The sequence below is a fragment of the Orcinus orca genome, chromosome 1, assembly GCF_937001465.1.
Source record: "Orcinus orca chromosome 1, mOrcOrc1.1, whole genome shotgun sequence".
NCBI classification, from domain to species: domain Eukaryota; kingdom Metazoa; phylum Chordata; class Mammalia; order Artiodactyla; family Delphinidae; genus Orcinus; species Orcinus orca.
In genome coordinates, this window is record NC_064559.1 from 146,358,979 (window position 1) to 146,377,338 (window position 18,360).

The 18,360-nt window shown below is 38.7% G+C and overlaps 1 protein-coding gene across 2 annotated transcripts in view; it reads right to left on the minus strand.

The window, feature by feature from the left end:
- Positions 1–18,360, minus strand: part of ST6GALNAC3 (ST6 N-acetylgalactosaminide alpha-2,6-sialyltransferase 3) — a 592,369-nt gene that overhangs the window by 323,211 nt on the left and 250,798 nt on the right. For both annotated transcript variants that reach the window (XM_004279947.2, XM_049707210.1), the window contains exon 2: positions 15,031–15,225. In XM_004279947.2, the coding sequence (XP_004279995.2) occupies positions 15,031–15,225 (195 nt within the window). The remainder of the gene's footprint in view (positions 1–15,030; positions 15,226–18,360) is intronic.

An 18,360-nucleotide genomic window follows, 5' to 3' on the forward strand; every position in this document is an offset into this window, starting at 1 on the left:
CTCTGGAGTCTGGATTTCAAGACTCAGCCCTGCCATTTTGAGCAAGTGTGATTTGGAGCCAGTTGTATAACCTGTCCTTGTCTCTGTTTCCTTATCTACAATATAGGAGAATAATTTTACATAACTCAGAGACTATTTGTGAAAAATTTTCAAATCCAATGCTTCATTAAAAGACTTACATACACACTGTTACGGTTAATTTCATAGGTCAACTTGCCTGGACCATGATGCCCAGGTATTTGGTCAAACATCATCCTGGATATTTCTGTGAAGTTTTTTTTGGATGCAAGTACCATTTAAATTGGACTTTGAGTAAAGCAGATTACACTCAATAATGTGGGTGGGCTTTATCCAATCAGCTGAAGTCCTAACTGAACAAAGACTGACCTCTCCCAAGTGAAAAGGAATTCTGTCAGCAGACTGCCTTTGGACTCCAACTGCAACTCTTCCTTGAGTCTCAAGCACAGTGGACTGCCCCAACTCACCAGGCCTCCACAACTGCATGAGCCAATTCCTTAAAAGAAATCTCTCTCTATATATACACACATCCTGTTGGTTCTGTTTCTCTGGAGAATCCTAATACATACATCATGAAACAGATGAAATTATTTGGCATAGATGGTTTAAAACAAGAAAGTACCATCTTGATAAGTTTCAAGAGAAAAATCATAGTCGTTTCAATATAGGCCCCAAAGTCATTTGATAAAATTCAACACATATAGATACAATTTTAGAAAAACAATTTTAAAACCAATTGAGTTATTCCTTAATATGGTAAAGAAAACCCAGTCAGGTCAACTTTATGCTGAGTGATCAAGCATTAGAAGCACTCTTTTAAAATTTGCAACTGTTTGATAAGCTCTGGTCAGTGCAATAAACATTGAAAAGAAATGAGAAAAAGATCATTTAAAAACATTGAGATTGCACACCAGAGCAATCCAAAGGAAACTTCTAAACCTTAACTAGAACTCTTTAGTATAGCAAAAAATGCAAGACAAATATGTGAAATTAATAGCATTTCTGCATACCAAAATTAAACAGCTATAAATATGATTTTAGCTTGTACTAAAGATAAGAAAAAGAAAACAGCTCAGCATACATTTATTGAACTCCTATTAGATGCCACAAAAACTTTGTTTAAAATGTATATACATGCTTTTTCAGCAAATTACTTAAAAATTACTTGTATAGATAATACATTCTTAATAGAAAGAGCAACTGTTATTAAAACATTTGTTTTTTATTAAGTTAGCATATAATGCAATTCCAATCAATATTTCACTAGTGTGGGTAGATGAAGTTATTTGAAGCAAATATGCATTCTCTCTACACTGACCTCCATAGGAGGAGTACACTCCACTCCAATGATGTTGGACTCGGCCATGTAACTTGCCTTGGCCTCATGGTGGGTGAAGTGTACTTTCTTGCATCTTCATATTGGGCTTGGCTCTGTGACTTGCTTTTGGTCAATGAGATGTCAGCAGATGTGAAGCCAGCAGAAGCTTGCAATGTGCTTCCAAAGTTGGGCTTAATCTCTTGTGCTTTTGCCTTCCCCGTGAGAAGAATATACTCCAGTTGGCCCAGAGGTCATCAGTGAAGAGTGACACAGGAAGCAGACCTGGGCCTAACTTGCATATTTGAAGCTAAGCCCAGCAGAGCCCACTGGATGGGCAGTATCCCCGCTGACCCACAGAAGAGTGAGCAAGAATAAGTTATTATTGTTTAAGCCACTGAGTTTGGGGGTGATTTGTTACACAACACTGTTATGCACATAGTTGGCTGATACAACCGAGACTTTCCATTTTGTTCAACAAAATGATGTAGAGGTGAATTAATATTCTGAAAAAAAAGTTGAGCAAAGAGGAAGCAAGTCTAATCCCACAAGGAACAATAATTTTAAAAATAGTATTTACCGGGCTTCCCTGGTGGCGCAGTGGTTGAGAGTCCGCCTACCGATGCAGGGGACACGGGTTCATGCCCCGGTCCGGGAAGATCCCACATACCGCGGAGCGGCTGGGCCCATGAGCCATGGCCGCTGAGCCTGTGCATCCGGAGCCTGTGCTCCGCAACGGGAGAGGCCACAACAGTGAGAGGGCCGCGTACCGCAAAAAAAAAAAAAAAAAATAGTATTTACCAAAAACAAATGTTGATCAATGAACCAAAATAATGAGCACAAAAAATAGAGCTAATAAAAAATATATATATATACATACATACATACATATATATACATATATACATTCATACTCACACACACACACACACAATGGACTATTACTCAGCCATAAAAAAAGAATGAAAGAATGCTATTTGCAGCAACATGCATGGACCTAGAGAATATCATACTAAGTGAAGTAAGTCAGACAAGGAAAGACAAATATTATATGATATCACTTATATGTGGAATCTAAAAGATAATATAAATGAATCTATATGCAAAACAGAAAGAGACTCACAGACATAGAAAACAAACTTATGGTTACCAAAGGGGAAGAGGGGGTGTAATTAGGAGTATGGGACTAACAGATACAAACTACTATACATAAAATAGATAAGTAACAAGGATTTATTGTATAACACAGGGAACAATATTCAATATGCTGTAATAATCTAGAATGGAAAATAATCTGAAGAAATACATATATAACTGAATCATTTTGCTGTACACCTGAAACTAACACAATATTGTAAATCAACTATATTTTGATTTAAAAAATAGAAAAAAAATTGTGGGCAAAACAGATACTTTTCAGAAAAGTGTTTAGAATTGTATGATCCTTTTTTTATTTTCTTCTTTCTTTTCTTTTTATTGTATCTATATGAGGAGATGAATGTTAACTGAACCTACTGTGGTAATCATTTCACAGTGTATGAAAATCGAACCATAAATAAATAAATAAATATATATATATATATATATATATATATATATATATATATATATATATATATATATGAAATGGGCTTCCCAAAACAAAGGGAAAGAGAGGATTGTAGGATAGTAATGATAAATGGTTAGCAATGTAAAAAATATCCATAAACTTTTACATACACCACAATTACAACTTCACAGATATGTGCATATAGAGAAAGAATATATAGAAAATGATTGCATAACAGGATATTTAAATAAAAGTACTTCTGTCTCAAGGGTTTTGGGAGAAATAACAAAGACGAGAAAAATATAACATTTGTGCGCAGTATTTCCATGTACTCAAACTATAGGCAAAATAACCTATACAGGACATTTTGAAATTATCAAAATGCTTCAGTGAGCATTTGCCTATCTCTGGCATATATAAGAAATGTGGAAGAGGCATTTTTTGAGGAGAAAAGTGGTCCCTCTCTTTATCCTCAAGTTTCATAAGCCTTCCCAGAGCAGAGATGTGATTACATAAATGGTAGCTATTATTACGAGAGACAGTATGTGTGGTGGTCAAGAGCAGGAACTCTGGAGCCAGGGGATAAGTCTCAGCAACTCCACCTTAACCTTTCTATGCCCCTGTTTCCTCATCTGAAAAATGGGATGATAATAATACCTACTTATTGGGGTTATTATGAGACTTAAATAAATTAGTATATGTAAAGCATTTAGAACAATGTCTGGCACATAGTAAGCACTACATGTGTCAGCTTATTATCACCATCAGCATCACTATTATTGACAGCTAAGTGTCCTCAATCCAACAAATATTATTAAACTTTATTAGAAAGAGTTATTGGCAAAATACAATACCATATGGAATGACCAAAAAGTTGTTTAGTTTGTACCTTTTCTTCCCAGAAATTCCACAAATAATTTACATTGCCAAAAAAGTGGTTTGCTGTACAATAAAAGAAACTGCTGAAGTGTATGAGTACAGCTAAGAGGAATTTAAAAGCTCACACTGACTTCCACATGTATTCTTGGGGGAATCTTTGAATTTCATAAGTTTTTTGAGGAGAAGGCAGGAATTATTTCTATAATACTTATTTTTTTCCCCGAAAGTATGTTGTATTCGGTATAGAAAATTAAAACAATGATGTATTCGCAATGCATCTGTCTTATACATCCCTTCCCTATGGAGCTGGACTAGTATATATTTCAAACTATTTTCAACCACTCATTCTGTGTCTTCCTCCATCTCAGTTAATGGCAATCCCAGCCTTCCAGATAGATACACAGGTCAAAAACCCAAATCCATTTTTTACAATAACTTTTTAAATTTTAGAACAGTTTTAGATTTACAGGAAATAAGAGGGCAATACAGAGTTCCCATATACCCCACATCCAGTTATCCCTATTATCAAAATCGTATTTTGGTATGATACATTTGTTATAATGAATGAAACAATACTGGTAAATTACTATTAACTAAAGTCCATACTTGATTGAGATTTCCTTAGTTTTGACCTAACGCCCTTTTTCTGTTCCAAGATCCCATCCAGGATACCACATTACAGTTAGTAGACATATCTTCTTAGGATCCTCAAGGCTCTGGAAGTTTCTCAGACTTTCCTTGTTTTTTCTCTGGTGTTTTTCTCATTAGTCAGGGGTTATGGGTTTGGGGGAAGAAGACTACAGAGGCAAACTGCCATTTTCATCACATCTTCCTAAGGGAACATACTACCAACATGATTTATCGCTATTGATGTTGACCTTGACCACCAGGCTCAGGTAGAGTCTGTCAAGTTTCTCCACTGTAAAATTACTTTTTTTCCCATTTCTATGTTGTACTTTGGAAGGAAGTCACTATAAGCAAGCCACAACGGAGTAAAAGAATACTCACTTCTAAAAGTACTCCAAACAATATACCTATCTAGACATTTTTAATTCTATTTTTTTTTGATAACAGAAACAGCTGTTTCACAGATAGATCTGTGTTTCACAGATAGATATTGCTTAAAAAATATTTAATTCTAGTAATTTGTTCTAGTAATAAGTGCAATATGTGCTCATTGTATAAAAACTGGAAAACATGTTTAAGCAAAAGGTCACCTAAAATGTACCACCCAGACATAGACCACTACAGTTAATATTTCGAGGTATCGTCTCCAAAACTTCTTTCTATGTCTACATATAAAGAGTTAAAATAATCCTCTGCATATACTACTTTATCTCACTTATTACCATTTAACATTAAGAAAAATTGTTCTGTAGTTTTAGACAGAGTGTTCTCATCTTTACAATTCCCGAGCCTAGCCAAGTGCCCAGCATGTAGTGGCTTCAGCAAGTGTGATCCAATGAGATTTCCGACTTGAATGGATAAAGCCTCCATGAAACCATTTAATGTAATTTGCTCACCAAGGCGTTCTCAGTCTCTTCCTTTGCCTCACAAGATAACCAAAGTCACAGGCATAGCATCACCAATTTGGGGCCTTGGAAAATGAGTTAGATTAGTGAAATAGTAGGTTGTCTGCAAGGACTAAAAGATAATGGTGTGTGAGGTGTTTAAACACACAGGCCTATGATCCCTTATCCCAAATCCTTTTGACTAGGTATATTTTGGAATTCAGAATTTTCAGTTGAGCACCACGATTGGGCATAGGGAAACACATCGTAGTCAAACAGTCATTTTTTTTTTATAGCAAAGCATGTGAATAATCACAATAAATAGACCATTTCCTTGTGTTTTATAATTTCTAACAGTGCATTCTAAGAATCCCTTGTGTCTGGGTTATGGGAACACCCTCTAGAGGAGTCCCAATTCCTTTAGCTCTAGTTTATTACCAGCTAGGGACCAAATTTTTGGTTGATTTCTCAGCTTGCACAGTTCCTAGAAAGTGCAAGCAGTAAAATTCAAATTGTAAAACGACTAGGGTACAGGTCTGGCATTTTGAAGTTCCAGGGACAATTTTTTATTATCTAAAGACCAAAGATATAAATAAGCTTCCTCATCTGTTTTCTGTGCCAGTTTTCATGATTTCTTTCCTAGCCCAACCTTTCACTCGGGGAAAGCTTGTAAAAGCCCAGCTTTAGGATGGGGGAGGGGGGTTTCTCACTCTCTGCCTTTGCTGGACCCAGGCCTTGCCCTCTAACCTGTACGGTGGATATAACCCATCTCCTCAGTCACTGATACTGATAAACTCCCAGGAAACCACACCATCAGTCTTCGGGCTTATACCTCTCTTTCCATTCCTTCTCAGTTTCTGGTCCCTGACGATTTCCCTCCTTTCTAGCAAAGCCAGCTGGGCATTAAATAATATATCCTATTTTATCCAGCATGTCCTGGTGTTACAGCAGAATTGTCAGGTTATCTCAGGCCACCGTATTGCCAGACCAGAACTCTTAATTTCATTTTCCTTTTAAATAATATGTTTGTTAAATACTTTAAAATATTCTATTAGCCAGATTACTCAATTAACTAGATATACCTCTTCCAAAGCCTTACGGAATAATATTTAATATAAGAGCTATATAGTTACTCTTGAAATAAAAAATTCTTCAATGAATCTTTTTCTTTTGTAAGTAAGCCTTTGTAAGCCTACTCTGGAAAATGAGAAATCACAATCTGATGCCATCTACTTAGTGACAAATTATCTTCCAGGTGTTGAATACAATCGTTTAGTTGAAATTACTTGAATGTTCACTATTCTTAACAGCAACAGAATAAATCTGTTATGCTGCAATGTCAATGCCCTCTAGGTGGTATTGTTCCAGGATACTTGTAATCAAACCAAACCTATCTCTTTCTCTTCCTTAGTGAACCCCAATCTTAATTTTTCTTTAAAGTGGAGTTCATTGCTGAGCCTTAGCACATTGTCTGGAACTGAACAAGGACTTATTCAATATTTGGTGGCTGAACTGCTACTTGATGAATGGTTTTGTGCTAGTCACTCTGTCAGGCTATTAGCTGGAACTTGAGAAAAGAGGAACAAAAACTCTTACCATTGGGGCCCCAGTTCTATTATCTTTTTCAACTTTCAAGTCAGGGTGGTCTTTGTGGGTACTCTGTTTTGTTTTTCTTTGCTTGTCACACATGAGGTAATTTGATATTTGAATTTCTAATACGCCCCTTTCAAGAGTGTTAACATACAACTGGCAAATGAGCATTTTTCTATCTAAGGTTGGATGATGAATAAAATTCCCTTATATCTTCCTGGGGAACCAATTACTACATTGAAAACCATGATAATACCAGATCTTTCATCAATAACAGATGTGATTTGTAAAGTAAAAATCAATCTGTTTTGACTGATGATGCCTCATAGCAATAAGGAAGATTTCATCTGAATAATCATCATAAAACTATATGATTAATCTGTTGAGTAAGACTAGAAATTCAGTAAGTAATGAGTCTTATCGGGTCATTTTCTGGCTTTATAACCTTGGGAAATTGTGACCTTCACATTCCTACCTCAAAAGGACAAGCTAATTTCCTAAACATATGTCCCTGAGCAGGGAGATATATAGGGCGCATCTCTGCAGACACCTGAGCCAACTGATGGACTGACGGATGTGTCTTCTCATATTCGGCCTCCCAGCACGTTTGAAGCATGGATTTGGAAAGATAACTCCTCACATCCTCCAGGCAGCACTTTGTTTAAAGATGAGATTCAGAATGTTTGGTTGCTGTTGCTGTCAAATAACTATAATATGTAATGTGTGTGTGTGTGTGTGTGTGTGTGTGTGTGTGTGTGTGTGTATATATATATATATATATATATATATATATATATATATCAGCTAGGATTCTTGTGGTTGCAGATGACCAAAACATAATCGAAACATGCAGACATGAAAGAGAGCGATTTACTGGCTTCTACAGTCAAACCACAGAGGTGGGTAGGCTGACTTCAAGAATGGCTGGTCTCAGCACTAGAGTACGGTCCAGGCCCTTGCTTGAGCTCTGCAACTGGTTTCTGCTTCTCTCAACGTCTTGGTCTCATTCTCGCCAGGGAACATAGCCACTGACACCCAGAGAACCATATCTCCACAGCTCTACCACTAAAAAGAAGAGGGCCTTTCTCATAGCATTACACAGAAAAACAATAAACTCTGGGAAGGGTTCAGAATGGCTCATCTCGGGCCATATGTCCACCCCTTGACCCGTCACGAGATTGGTCAATCACTGGCCTGAATCTTCTCCTCACCCCTGTAGTCAGAAGGGAAGGGATTGTTTCTGTAATAAAGGGACAGTGGCAAGCAATAAAAGGCACTATATAGACTTAACCAGATAATTATATTTATTAACCATTTTATGATATAATATAGTGTATATGTATATAGTCTCTGTATGTTTGTATTTGAGAAAGTGTAAATTGTCCTGTGAGCATGCGTGCATGTATATATTGCATGCATGTATGTGCATACGGATCTATTTTCTGTATATTTTACATAGTGGTTCATGACTATGGATGGATACATACATTGTACATATGCATTACTGTTTTGCAAGTAAGAGTGTAGTTTTTCCTTTTCCACGGATCCCATTCACATCCCCAGATCATAATTACCCAGTGAATGTATCCTCTACCTTCTATCCCCTAGAGTAAATTGCATTCCAGGCAGATTGCCCTACTTACTGCCCCCACAGGTGTCTGATTTCTTTCTCTGGAAAGTCAGAGGATCACGCAGGCCTATGGCGGTGCCTCAGGGGCCCCTTGAACATGGGGTGCCACATCCTTGTCAGCGGTACACAAAATGAAGCATTATTAGAAGTGACCTCGTATACGGTTTTCGTGGCATCAGGATCAAGGTAAGAGCACTCCAAGACCCGGTAACCAACCAAACAATACGGGGAACTGGAAGATAAAAAGTAAGGGTAATGGAACCAGAGAGAGGTGAAAAATGAATCAACAGAGTGTGAGGCGGTGGTGATTCCTAGTCTAGACGTTAGTTGACTATGGCTAAGTGTAGCGCTCTTGGCCTACTTGGGAGTGGTAGGAGCCGAAGGAAAATGGCCAGTGCAAAACTTTCGCTCTTCTCTTCAACTCTACTTTCCCTTCTCTCTCAGTCCCATCAAATACGTGGCTCACCTCTCCCACAAAAGCTTTCTGGAATGATCACCCACAGCAGTGTCCGTCCCTCTCATTTGGCAGTGGAGCTTAGACTGCCTTGAGATCCGGCCACTGTTTGGGAGCTGCTCTTTCACAACCAGATTGAGAAACATAATCTTGTCTCCACTCAATAAGTGCACTCCCTCATGCTTAGGAAAAAGATAAATTATCTTCAAAATGACGAAACCAATATGCCCATGCCAAGGAAGTAATCTTTGCTATATTTTAATTTAGGTGTTTCCTTTCCTATAACAAGCCAATAGTTGAAAGTTATTTTGCTTTACGATTACACAAATGGAATGTTCAGATTTTAGTTAACAATTAAATTGATCAGTTTTAAATTTTTGGAACATATATTTGCATATCATTGCTCTCAATATACTTATGTAAAATCCAAAGTCTATATTCCCAAATACAGAAAACCTATTCATGTCAGCTTTAGTTACATGTGTACATTTATTTGAATGTGTGGAGTGTGTGCTTTGACTTGCAAGAAAGTCAGCTCTGTTTCTTAATTGTCGCTATAACTACAATTCGGGAAATGCTATTGCAACATCAATATGTTATGCACGTCTTTAATTAGGTTAGTGCGGCCTGTCTGTCACAGCAACTGATCCTAAGTATTCTTATTTAGTCTACTTGAAGCTTTAAAATGTTCTCTTTTTATAAGAGACATATTTCGGCCTCATTAAATTGTTAAGCAAACCAATATAAGCCCTACAACTTGATTGCTATGTTCTAGAAATCCTGTGCTTCTTCACTTAGCACATCTTTAGCACCACCTGAAAGAGCACTCTGCCCCAAGTACCTGAACTCCTCTGCAGCTCTAATGTGTTAGGGCTCTCTTATCAGATGGAGACATCTGTCACCCCCCTGATCACCAGGAAGATCTGGCTGTGGCATCCTATGGAACTCCAGAGCTTGATTCTCTTATCTAGTAGTTAATGCAAACAAGTTGCAGGTTGCTTGCTCTGAGCAATGTCTCACACCAGGTCACCACAGAAGAGATAACACAATGACTGATTCCATGGTTTGGAAATTACAGATAGAATCTAGCCTAAAGTTCATTTCCTTCTCTTTCCTCAAAATCTGACAAGATCTCAACAGGGAGAAACAATCATTACCTGGAACCAAGCCCTGCGGTACTTTGGTCTTTTATACCTTTTTTCTGCCGCAATTAATTTAAAATGAATCGTTAAAACTTGCATTAAGGAGAAAGCAGAGGTTTTTTTTTTTTTTGAAACACATATAGATGTTATATGCTTTTTACCATGTCCGAGGTCAAAGGATAATACAGTAACTGCCATAAAGCTATAAGGGGATTCTCTCAAATTCAGTCCTGTTAAAATGGAAGGCTGCATTATTAACCAGTAGTGACATGAGAGAGCAAGTATGAACAGCTAGCAGGTCAGGGATTAAAGCAGGGGTGGGACACAGGGGAAGTATAGGACCTATTGCAAAATCTAAATCTTTCCCGGTCCCAGCTTCAGCATGGCACTACCTCCTGGTGGCGGGCAGCTCAAACGTAAGTACTGATGAGGAATTCTGGGTTCTGTGGCCAGCAGGGACTTTCAGCATTTCAGCACTCACCGAGTTAGTTGGCACTCATTTTGTTTCCCTGCTTCTCAAGACTTCTCCTCCCCCAAATATAAGAACTTTAGCCTACACTGGTTAGGAAAGGGAAGGGGGACAGGGCAAAAAATGGGAGCCAATCACCAACTGTATTATATTTAGACTGTCATTATTGTGATGGGATGGGTATTTTAATTCTTTCAATTTAACTCTTCTAGATTAGTCCTCATAGTTTTCACTGCATATTCCTTTTTATGGATCTGGACCAGAAAAAAAATACTCCAACCATATGAAATATAACTAAGTCTATCTATTTATCTCTCCTGTGTTCTTTGCACATTTACTTCTTGTACTTCCTTTGGGAGCAGACCATTCAAAAACTAGGTGAATTGATAAAATGAAGCTGAGCTTGAACTGGGTATAATTTACTATATGGGAGGCCTTCACGACAGACTGTCACAGATTCATGAGACTGCTTATACTTCCGCTTGTGCCAAGCCAAAGGGACCGGAACTTATCTCATCTTTGGTTTTTTATTTTATTTTTTTAATTTTTCACTTACTATTTCTTTTTTTTTTTAAACATCTTTATTGGAGTATAATTGCTTTACAATGGTGTGTTTTTAAAGATAACAAGAGAATCAAATTTTGCTCCCAAGCAACTCAGCTCTCCAGTGTCCGCGAAATCTTCAACCTAATCCTGCCACTCCCACGCCCCATCTTTTTTAGACAGTAGTGGAGAGACATTCTTTCTTGTAAACATTTCCGCTCATAAAACTTTTGTCTAGTGGCAGCAATGTCTGATCCAGCTAAAGCACTGGGCCATAAAACCATCATCAACAATGATCATGTTTGCAGATGCTCTAAGTCTGGAAATCATTGCTGGCATGTCTATGTGTTTAAAAAAATTCTTGGACTTCTGGTGGTTTCTAGAAAGCATGTGCTTTCTTCTGAGAAATTTCTGAAAAAACCTCAAGGACCAAGATTTTCAAATAAATAGATCATCTTGGTTACCACTTGACTCAGCTCAGCCATCGCTATTGACCCTTCTCCGGATTAGAATAGAGTGAATAGGCACACAGGAGTGTGTAGTTATCTTTGAAGCAAAATTTGAGGGCCACTATTATAGCTATTTGCCCCAGAACATCAAATCCACCACTTATCATTTTTGCTATATTACTTTGGCTCTTGAAGATTTTTCGTTCTGAGTCTAATAGTCTAATACAATTATCTCTGGCAAGGCCTGCACTTGAAGCCATTATTTGGTGATGACTAATGCACAGAGAATTTGGGCTAAGAGTAGAGCACAGACATGGGGTGGGAAGGGTAGAATTTTGAGAAGGAAAGATGAAATCAACAAGGGTCACCAAAACTTGTTTTCCTCCCAATTTAGCCTAGAACTATCTGAGTTTGGAGGAAAATCTGTCAGTCTTTTGGAGTGTTATACATTGTTTTTCAACTTCCATGCAAAATTTTCTGCTTATTACTTGTACTAATGTCACAGCATGGGGCTTCCCTTTCTATCATGCATAGACTAGAGGAATAAGTTAGCTGTATATCTGCTAGTTTTTACATAAAATGAAATTGCCTATTTCAAATATTTTTAGTTTATTTTAAATAGGTTACTATCCCATTGCTTTTTTTAGTTAAATATTTCTTGCTGTTAAAGTAGATGAAAATGCTTTGTGTGATTCCAGTCCATAAATATCCTACATGGGCTCAGAATGTATTTTTAATTTTTTATTATAAAATAGACATAGAGAAAAGTGCATACTACATGAATGCATATTTAATAAATATTCAGAATGTGAACCCCCATGTAACTTCCAGCTGGATCAAGAGATAGAATGTTGCTGATATCTCAGAAACTCGCACTAATCACAAACTACACATTTCTCTCAGAGGTAACTGCTCTTCTCACTTATGTGATATCTAATTCCCTTGCTCTTTTTTTTCCTTTTTAGTTTTACCTCCTATACATTTCCCTAAACAACATCGTTTAGTTTTGTCTCTTCCTGTGATCTATAAATTGAATCACACTGTTTGTATTCTCTCATTTTTTGCATCTTTTGCTCAAAATTATGTTTGTCTAAGATTCATACGTATTATCACATATGGCTGCAATTTCCTCTTTTCCAACGATGTGTGGTATTCCAGTGTATGTAGCACAATTTTAACCATTCTCCTACTGAGAGACATGTGGTTGCTTCCAGGTCCTAGCTGTTATGAATAATGCTGATACACATGTCATCCACGCCTCCCACTGCATGTGCTCATGCATGTCTCTAGTGAATATACGGATGACTGGAAATGCTGCGACATAGGGTACGCAGATCTTCAGCTTTAATCGATAATGGGAAGCTGTTTTTTCCAAAGTGCTTGTTCCCCCTGCTAATATATGAGTTTCTATTGTTCCACATCATCACCAACACTTGGTATTGTTGGATTCTTGATGTTTTGCCAATCTGACATTTAGTGTACATTTACCTCCTTGTGCTGTTTTCTTCCTTCTCATTGTGGTTTTAATTTGCAAAACTCTGATTTCTAATGAGATTGGGAACTCCTTCATATGTTTACTTCCTGAATCCAGATCCTTTAAAATTTAAAGTCTGGTACTCTAGACTTTGGTATTTTGGTGTTGTTCACACTGAGCATTTCATGTCATAACTGGTAAGTACTGGGACAGCAAAAGAAACTCATTCATTGAACATCAATTTGGAACTGGGCACCTCATGTACTTTGTCCTATTTAATCCTCGTAATAACTTGCTAGTTGACCTTGTTTTTGTAAGTGTGAGAACTGGCACTCAAATCATGCCTGTGTGCCTCTGTAGTCTAAAAACTCTATCCAGTAATCATGTTCCCTCTCAAGAAATTACCTCCACATGATCAAAATAATGATCAATATCCCGTTGTAAAGTCATTGTATTAAAAAATTATACCAAAAGAATTTCAAAGGTGGCTGGTTAATATGTCTAACTAAATAACTGCAGCCCTAGGTCAGTTTTCCCCTTAACACTCCAAAATCCAGTCTATTAACATTTAAAGAAATGAAAGGCTCTTTGGTGGGATTTCCCTCATGAAAGTAATTCGTGAGACAATTCAGTCACATGTTTCATTTTCTACCCATGACAGGCACTTGTGAAATGATTAACACAATCCAGTAGAGTTATAGGATATTAAACGACAGCCAGAAATAAAAGTAGCAAAAGACAAGAGTGAAACACAAACTATTCTCTAAGAGATACATTTTTATATAGGTAATCAATTTATTAGGACACTCAACAAATTCAAGCAGTAGACACTTTTAAAAAAATTAATTCAAAGCCAATTAAAGGATAAACATCAAGGCTCCTAAAAATTTGTTATTAATGGTGCCTTTTTTTTTTTAACTATAAAGGTCTAATAGAAAGCTTGTAAATCCTGCAGATATAGAAACAATTTTCAAAGAATCAAACTAACCAGAAGCAATGACTCAGGCATGAAATTGCCTACAAAAGCGTCTGGACCAAGCCAGTTTTCAACATCCCTCCCTGATGCTAAGAATAACTCTTGGGATGGGAGTAGCATTCTGTGGGTAACTCTCCTCTCTCGTATCTTTGCAAAAATGACCTTTCAACGGGATCTGATCCAAAACTCTTCCCAGTGATGTAGACACACTAATGACTTGTACCTTTGTCACCAACAACTTCCAACAGGCTTGGACTTGGCATCGATGAATATTAACCTCGCATTCATCCCACTCCATTGAAACAAACGGTGAAAACAATTTTATTAATCACTTCTATACACTTCATACATTTTGTGAGGTCCATTTTATTTCTACTTCGCTCCATGACACAAATCCTTGCTTGCAAAAGTGCTGGCACAGTGTATACTTTCTACTTGTCAATATACCTCCATCCTCTTCTATACCATCAATTGGCTACAAAGATTTAGAGGTTCAGTGATTATAGGATTTGAATGATTTTAACCCCTTTAAATTTGGAAACTCTTTAAACCCCATTTTCTCTGCAGCCACTGAGAATTTTTAAATCAGCTTGGCCTTTTCTAGCTCCAGGTCTAAGGATTACAGAGTTTTAACGAGTATAAATGCTTCTCTGCAGTTCTACAAAGAGCCGTTCCCAACCAGTTGACCTCCAAGAAATAAAGCCAGCCAGTTCTCCAGCTGGTAACTGCTGATCAGAGTTTCTAAATGGAAAGATATGTATGTTATGCCACAAACCACCAGGAAAACATGTAATTGCTTCCTCAACTCCACATGAAGCCAGTGAATCAGAAGATTTGATGTAGGAGGGGCAGCAGACTTTAGACGTGTGTCAGTAAATGTCCAAGAAGGAGAAAACAGAAAATGTCAGGGACCCAAAGAAGCTCACTGGGGCAGAGAGTAATGAGTTCACTGATTGCAAGCCACCTTGCTCCTAAAGAAAAGCTGTTACCATGGATACCCTCAAACCCTAAGTAACCCTCTGAGGTCTTACCTCTTGCGTCCTCACATTTATGTATCCATAGTGAGTTCGAAGGGGCCGCCTGTATGTATAGGAGAATGGTATCCATTTTGCACCAGGTTGTCTGAAGCAGTTTAGTAGCAATGGAAAATTCACTTCATTCACAAGGCGCACAACCAGCAGGAAGAGGAATGCTGCTATGAAGCTCACTGCAATCACAGACTTTCTCTACAAAACAGTCAAAAAGAAAAGAAGAATGAATGACTTTCAGTCAAAAGCAGTCTCTGAGAGGTGCTTCCTCTCCCTTTCTCTTTCAAAGGGATCAAAGGACTTTGTCATTTAGGATATTTCACTTGGAGACAGAAAATAATCATTTGGTGACCAGGTTGCCCTAGTGTGCTGAGCCTCTGAGAACAAACAGCAGATTTCTTGGATTATCTTTCCATCCCATTCCAATCCCTCCTTACCTTCCCACCTTCCTTGGTGACTCCTATGCAGTTTTCAAAACCCAAATCAGACATTCCCAGCTACAGGTAGCCTTTCCTAACTGCTCAGTTCCCTCCCCACCATTATCCCCTGAGCCCCAGCCTATCTACCCTAATAGAGGTAAGAAGTCCCACCACTCCAATACTTCGAAGGCACTTCTACTGTTGTGCACTTTTCATGGTGTAATTCCTTATGTGACTTTTCCTGCATGTAATTTTGAGTTCCGAGAACGGGGGCGTACTGTGCCATACTGCTCTGCGTATCCTAGGTCCTTAACACAGTACCTTACATACTGTAGGCACCCAGCAAACACCTGAGTGAATGAATAAATGGATTTTTCACATTCTTATAGACCCAGTCTCCTTACAGATCATATTCCGCTTCTTCACCTAGCACCCTCTACAGGAAGGAAACTTTGTGCTATACGATATGCAAAAGACTCAAAAAGCTAACAATAAGAGTAGGAAAACAAATCCACGTCAAGCAGCATAACAACATCCCCTAAACATGTTGTCATCAAACCAGAGTAGGAGCAACTGCATCTGACTGCCATGGGAAAGGAGAGATGTATTTGAGACTGAGCTTGATAAAATTCATGCATTTTAATCAATAGAGATGTGAGATCAGAGCTTTCTAGGAAGAGGAAACAGAGTAAGGAGGCAAGAAAACATGACGTTATTCATAGCCACATAGCACTTTGTTTTACTGGGACACAGAAGAAGAAAAAGCTGAAAATACAAACGATAACTTTATGGACTGTCTCAGATACCAAGCTGAGAAGTCTCTACTGAATTTGTTAGTTGATGGAAAGCAGAAGGAGACTTTTGTTTGTTTAATTTTTGAAATGTGAATGTTTTAAGTTATAATCAAACGCCAGTGTGTAAGGTGCTTTGGAGCAGGGAGAAACCAAAGATAGGCAGCAACTAGTTAGGAGAGCATTCCAATTGGCTAGGAGGGATGGAAATGAGAGCGGTGGCAGGGAGTGTAAAAAGGTGAGAAAAGACATGAGAAACTCAATTTAGGTGGAAGACAGAGAACTTGGCTACAGAAAATAATCTGATTGGATAGAAGTGGCAGGTGGAAAATTCAGAGATGCCTGAGATTTTGAGTCCAGGTAACTGCAATAATACTGATCATATCAGGAGAAACCAGGGTGGTTAGGGCAGAATTGATTTAAAAGAGTAAGAAGACTTGGCTTTCTAAGTCCTACTTTTCAAGGACTGATGGGTCATCGGGACGGAGCCATCAAGGGGTCAGGCAGAAAGTCAAGTCTAGAGCAAGAAGAAAGAGCAGAGCTGAGGGCAGATGTCAGGAACAACTCAGCCTTGTCTCCAGGGTGAAGATGTAACCGAAAGCGGGGGTCCGGCTGCTTGCTGCTCAAAAGCCAGTACTAAAGAGGCAAGGTTGATGGAAAGGAAAGTTTGCTTTATTTTGGGTGCCAGCGCCGCGGGGGAGCGTGGACACCTGCCCAAAGGCTGAGTGGCCCCCGCACTGACAACCAGTGGTCAAGAGCTTTTAAAGATGGGGGGTTCTATCAGCTCCGTCATCTTGAAATTAGTCATGTGGCAGTCTGACCAGCATCATCTTAATTGTGTTAGGGACAGTTAGTCTGAAGTTCCAGGGTCGGTTGGTTCCTATTTCTTTGAAGCCAATTCTCATAATTGTGGCAGCTTATGTCATGGCTACAGTCTTGTCATCACATAGTTAACTTCTTCCACCTGGTGGGGATTTCAGTATCTATGAGACAGCTCACAGGATACGGCTCAGAATGTTATCTATAGCCCTTAAGGAGGAGCTAAAGGTCCTCAACTAGGCTTACTGACTAAACTATTATTATTTAGTCTTGCTGGACCGTTTTCCTTTGCTTCTGCATTTTCTCACTTCTCTGATTAAACTTATTCTCTGGCTAAAGTTTTTCCACAGACAAAAGGCAGGCAGAGGACATGGGGGGTGGGGACCACAGGGTCCCACTCCATTTCAAAGACACAGTGAAGTATTCCTTCCTGAAGTTGGGCTTCACCCCTGATTCTTCTTCAAACTTAAGGGAAACTAAGTAACTTTCTGGGAATGGGTGCTGTTGTATTTTTAGCTCACCACTTCCTGGTGGAATTGGCTTCCTTTTACTCGTCACAGAATGTCCCAAAGGAGAAAAGAAACCCAAAGGTGGCCCCTGTATCCTCCCTGGTCAGAGTCTCCGTCAGGGCAGCAGAGCAAGGCCACAAAGTCAGACACACCTAAAAGAAGTCTTTGCTCTTGTTCAGCTCCCGTGATGTGGAAAAGCCCATCCATCCCCCTGTCCAGCCAGCCCCATCTTCCAATCACCTGAAAGTCCCTTGAGTTCTGCCTCCTCAAAACCCCTCATCTCACCAGTAACTACCACAGCCTTACCTCATTTAACTTTCTAATCATGAAAACCTGTTTTAATTTGCTCCTCTGTGGAAGCACTATGTCCACAACATCGCAATGTGTCAAGGTAACAGCTTAAATGAGGTGACGGATCTTACAAGTTGAAAGGGACATAGACCAGAACAGATGGCTAAATAAAAGCAAAAGGGCCAGTCACCCATTAAGTAAACTGGTAAGAACCTTTTTTTACGGGTAGATTGTTGCAAAACAGCAGCTTGCTTTGAAGGAGACCCAGATGGGATTTGTGCCTTTGTCTATTCCAGAGCCCAGCATGGCTCTCTGCTTCTCTCAGCTGCCGCATTGCATTGCACGGCTGAGGGTCTGGGGACCAAAGCATGGAGGGCCTTTCTGAATTCACTGATCTCACATAGCAACACATACATAATGCATCCATGAGAGGAAAATAAATCAGCCCTTTTGACAGAAACTTCAAAATGGAATTAAATCACACTTGTAAAAGCCCGCTCCCCA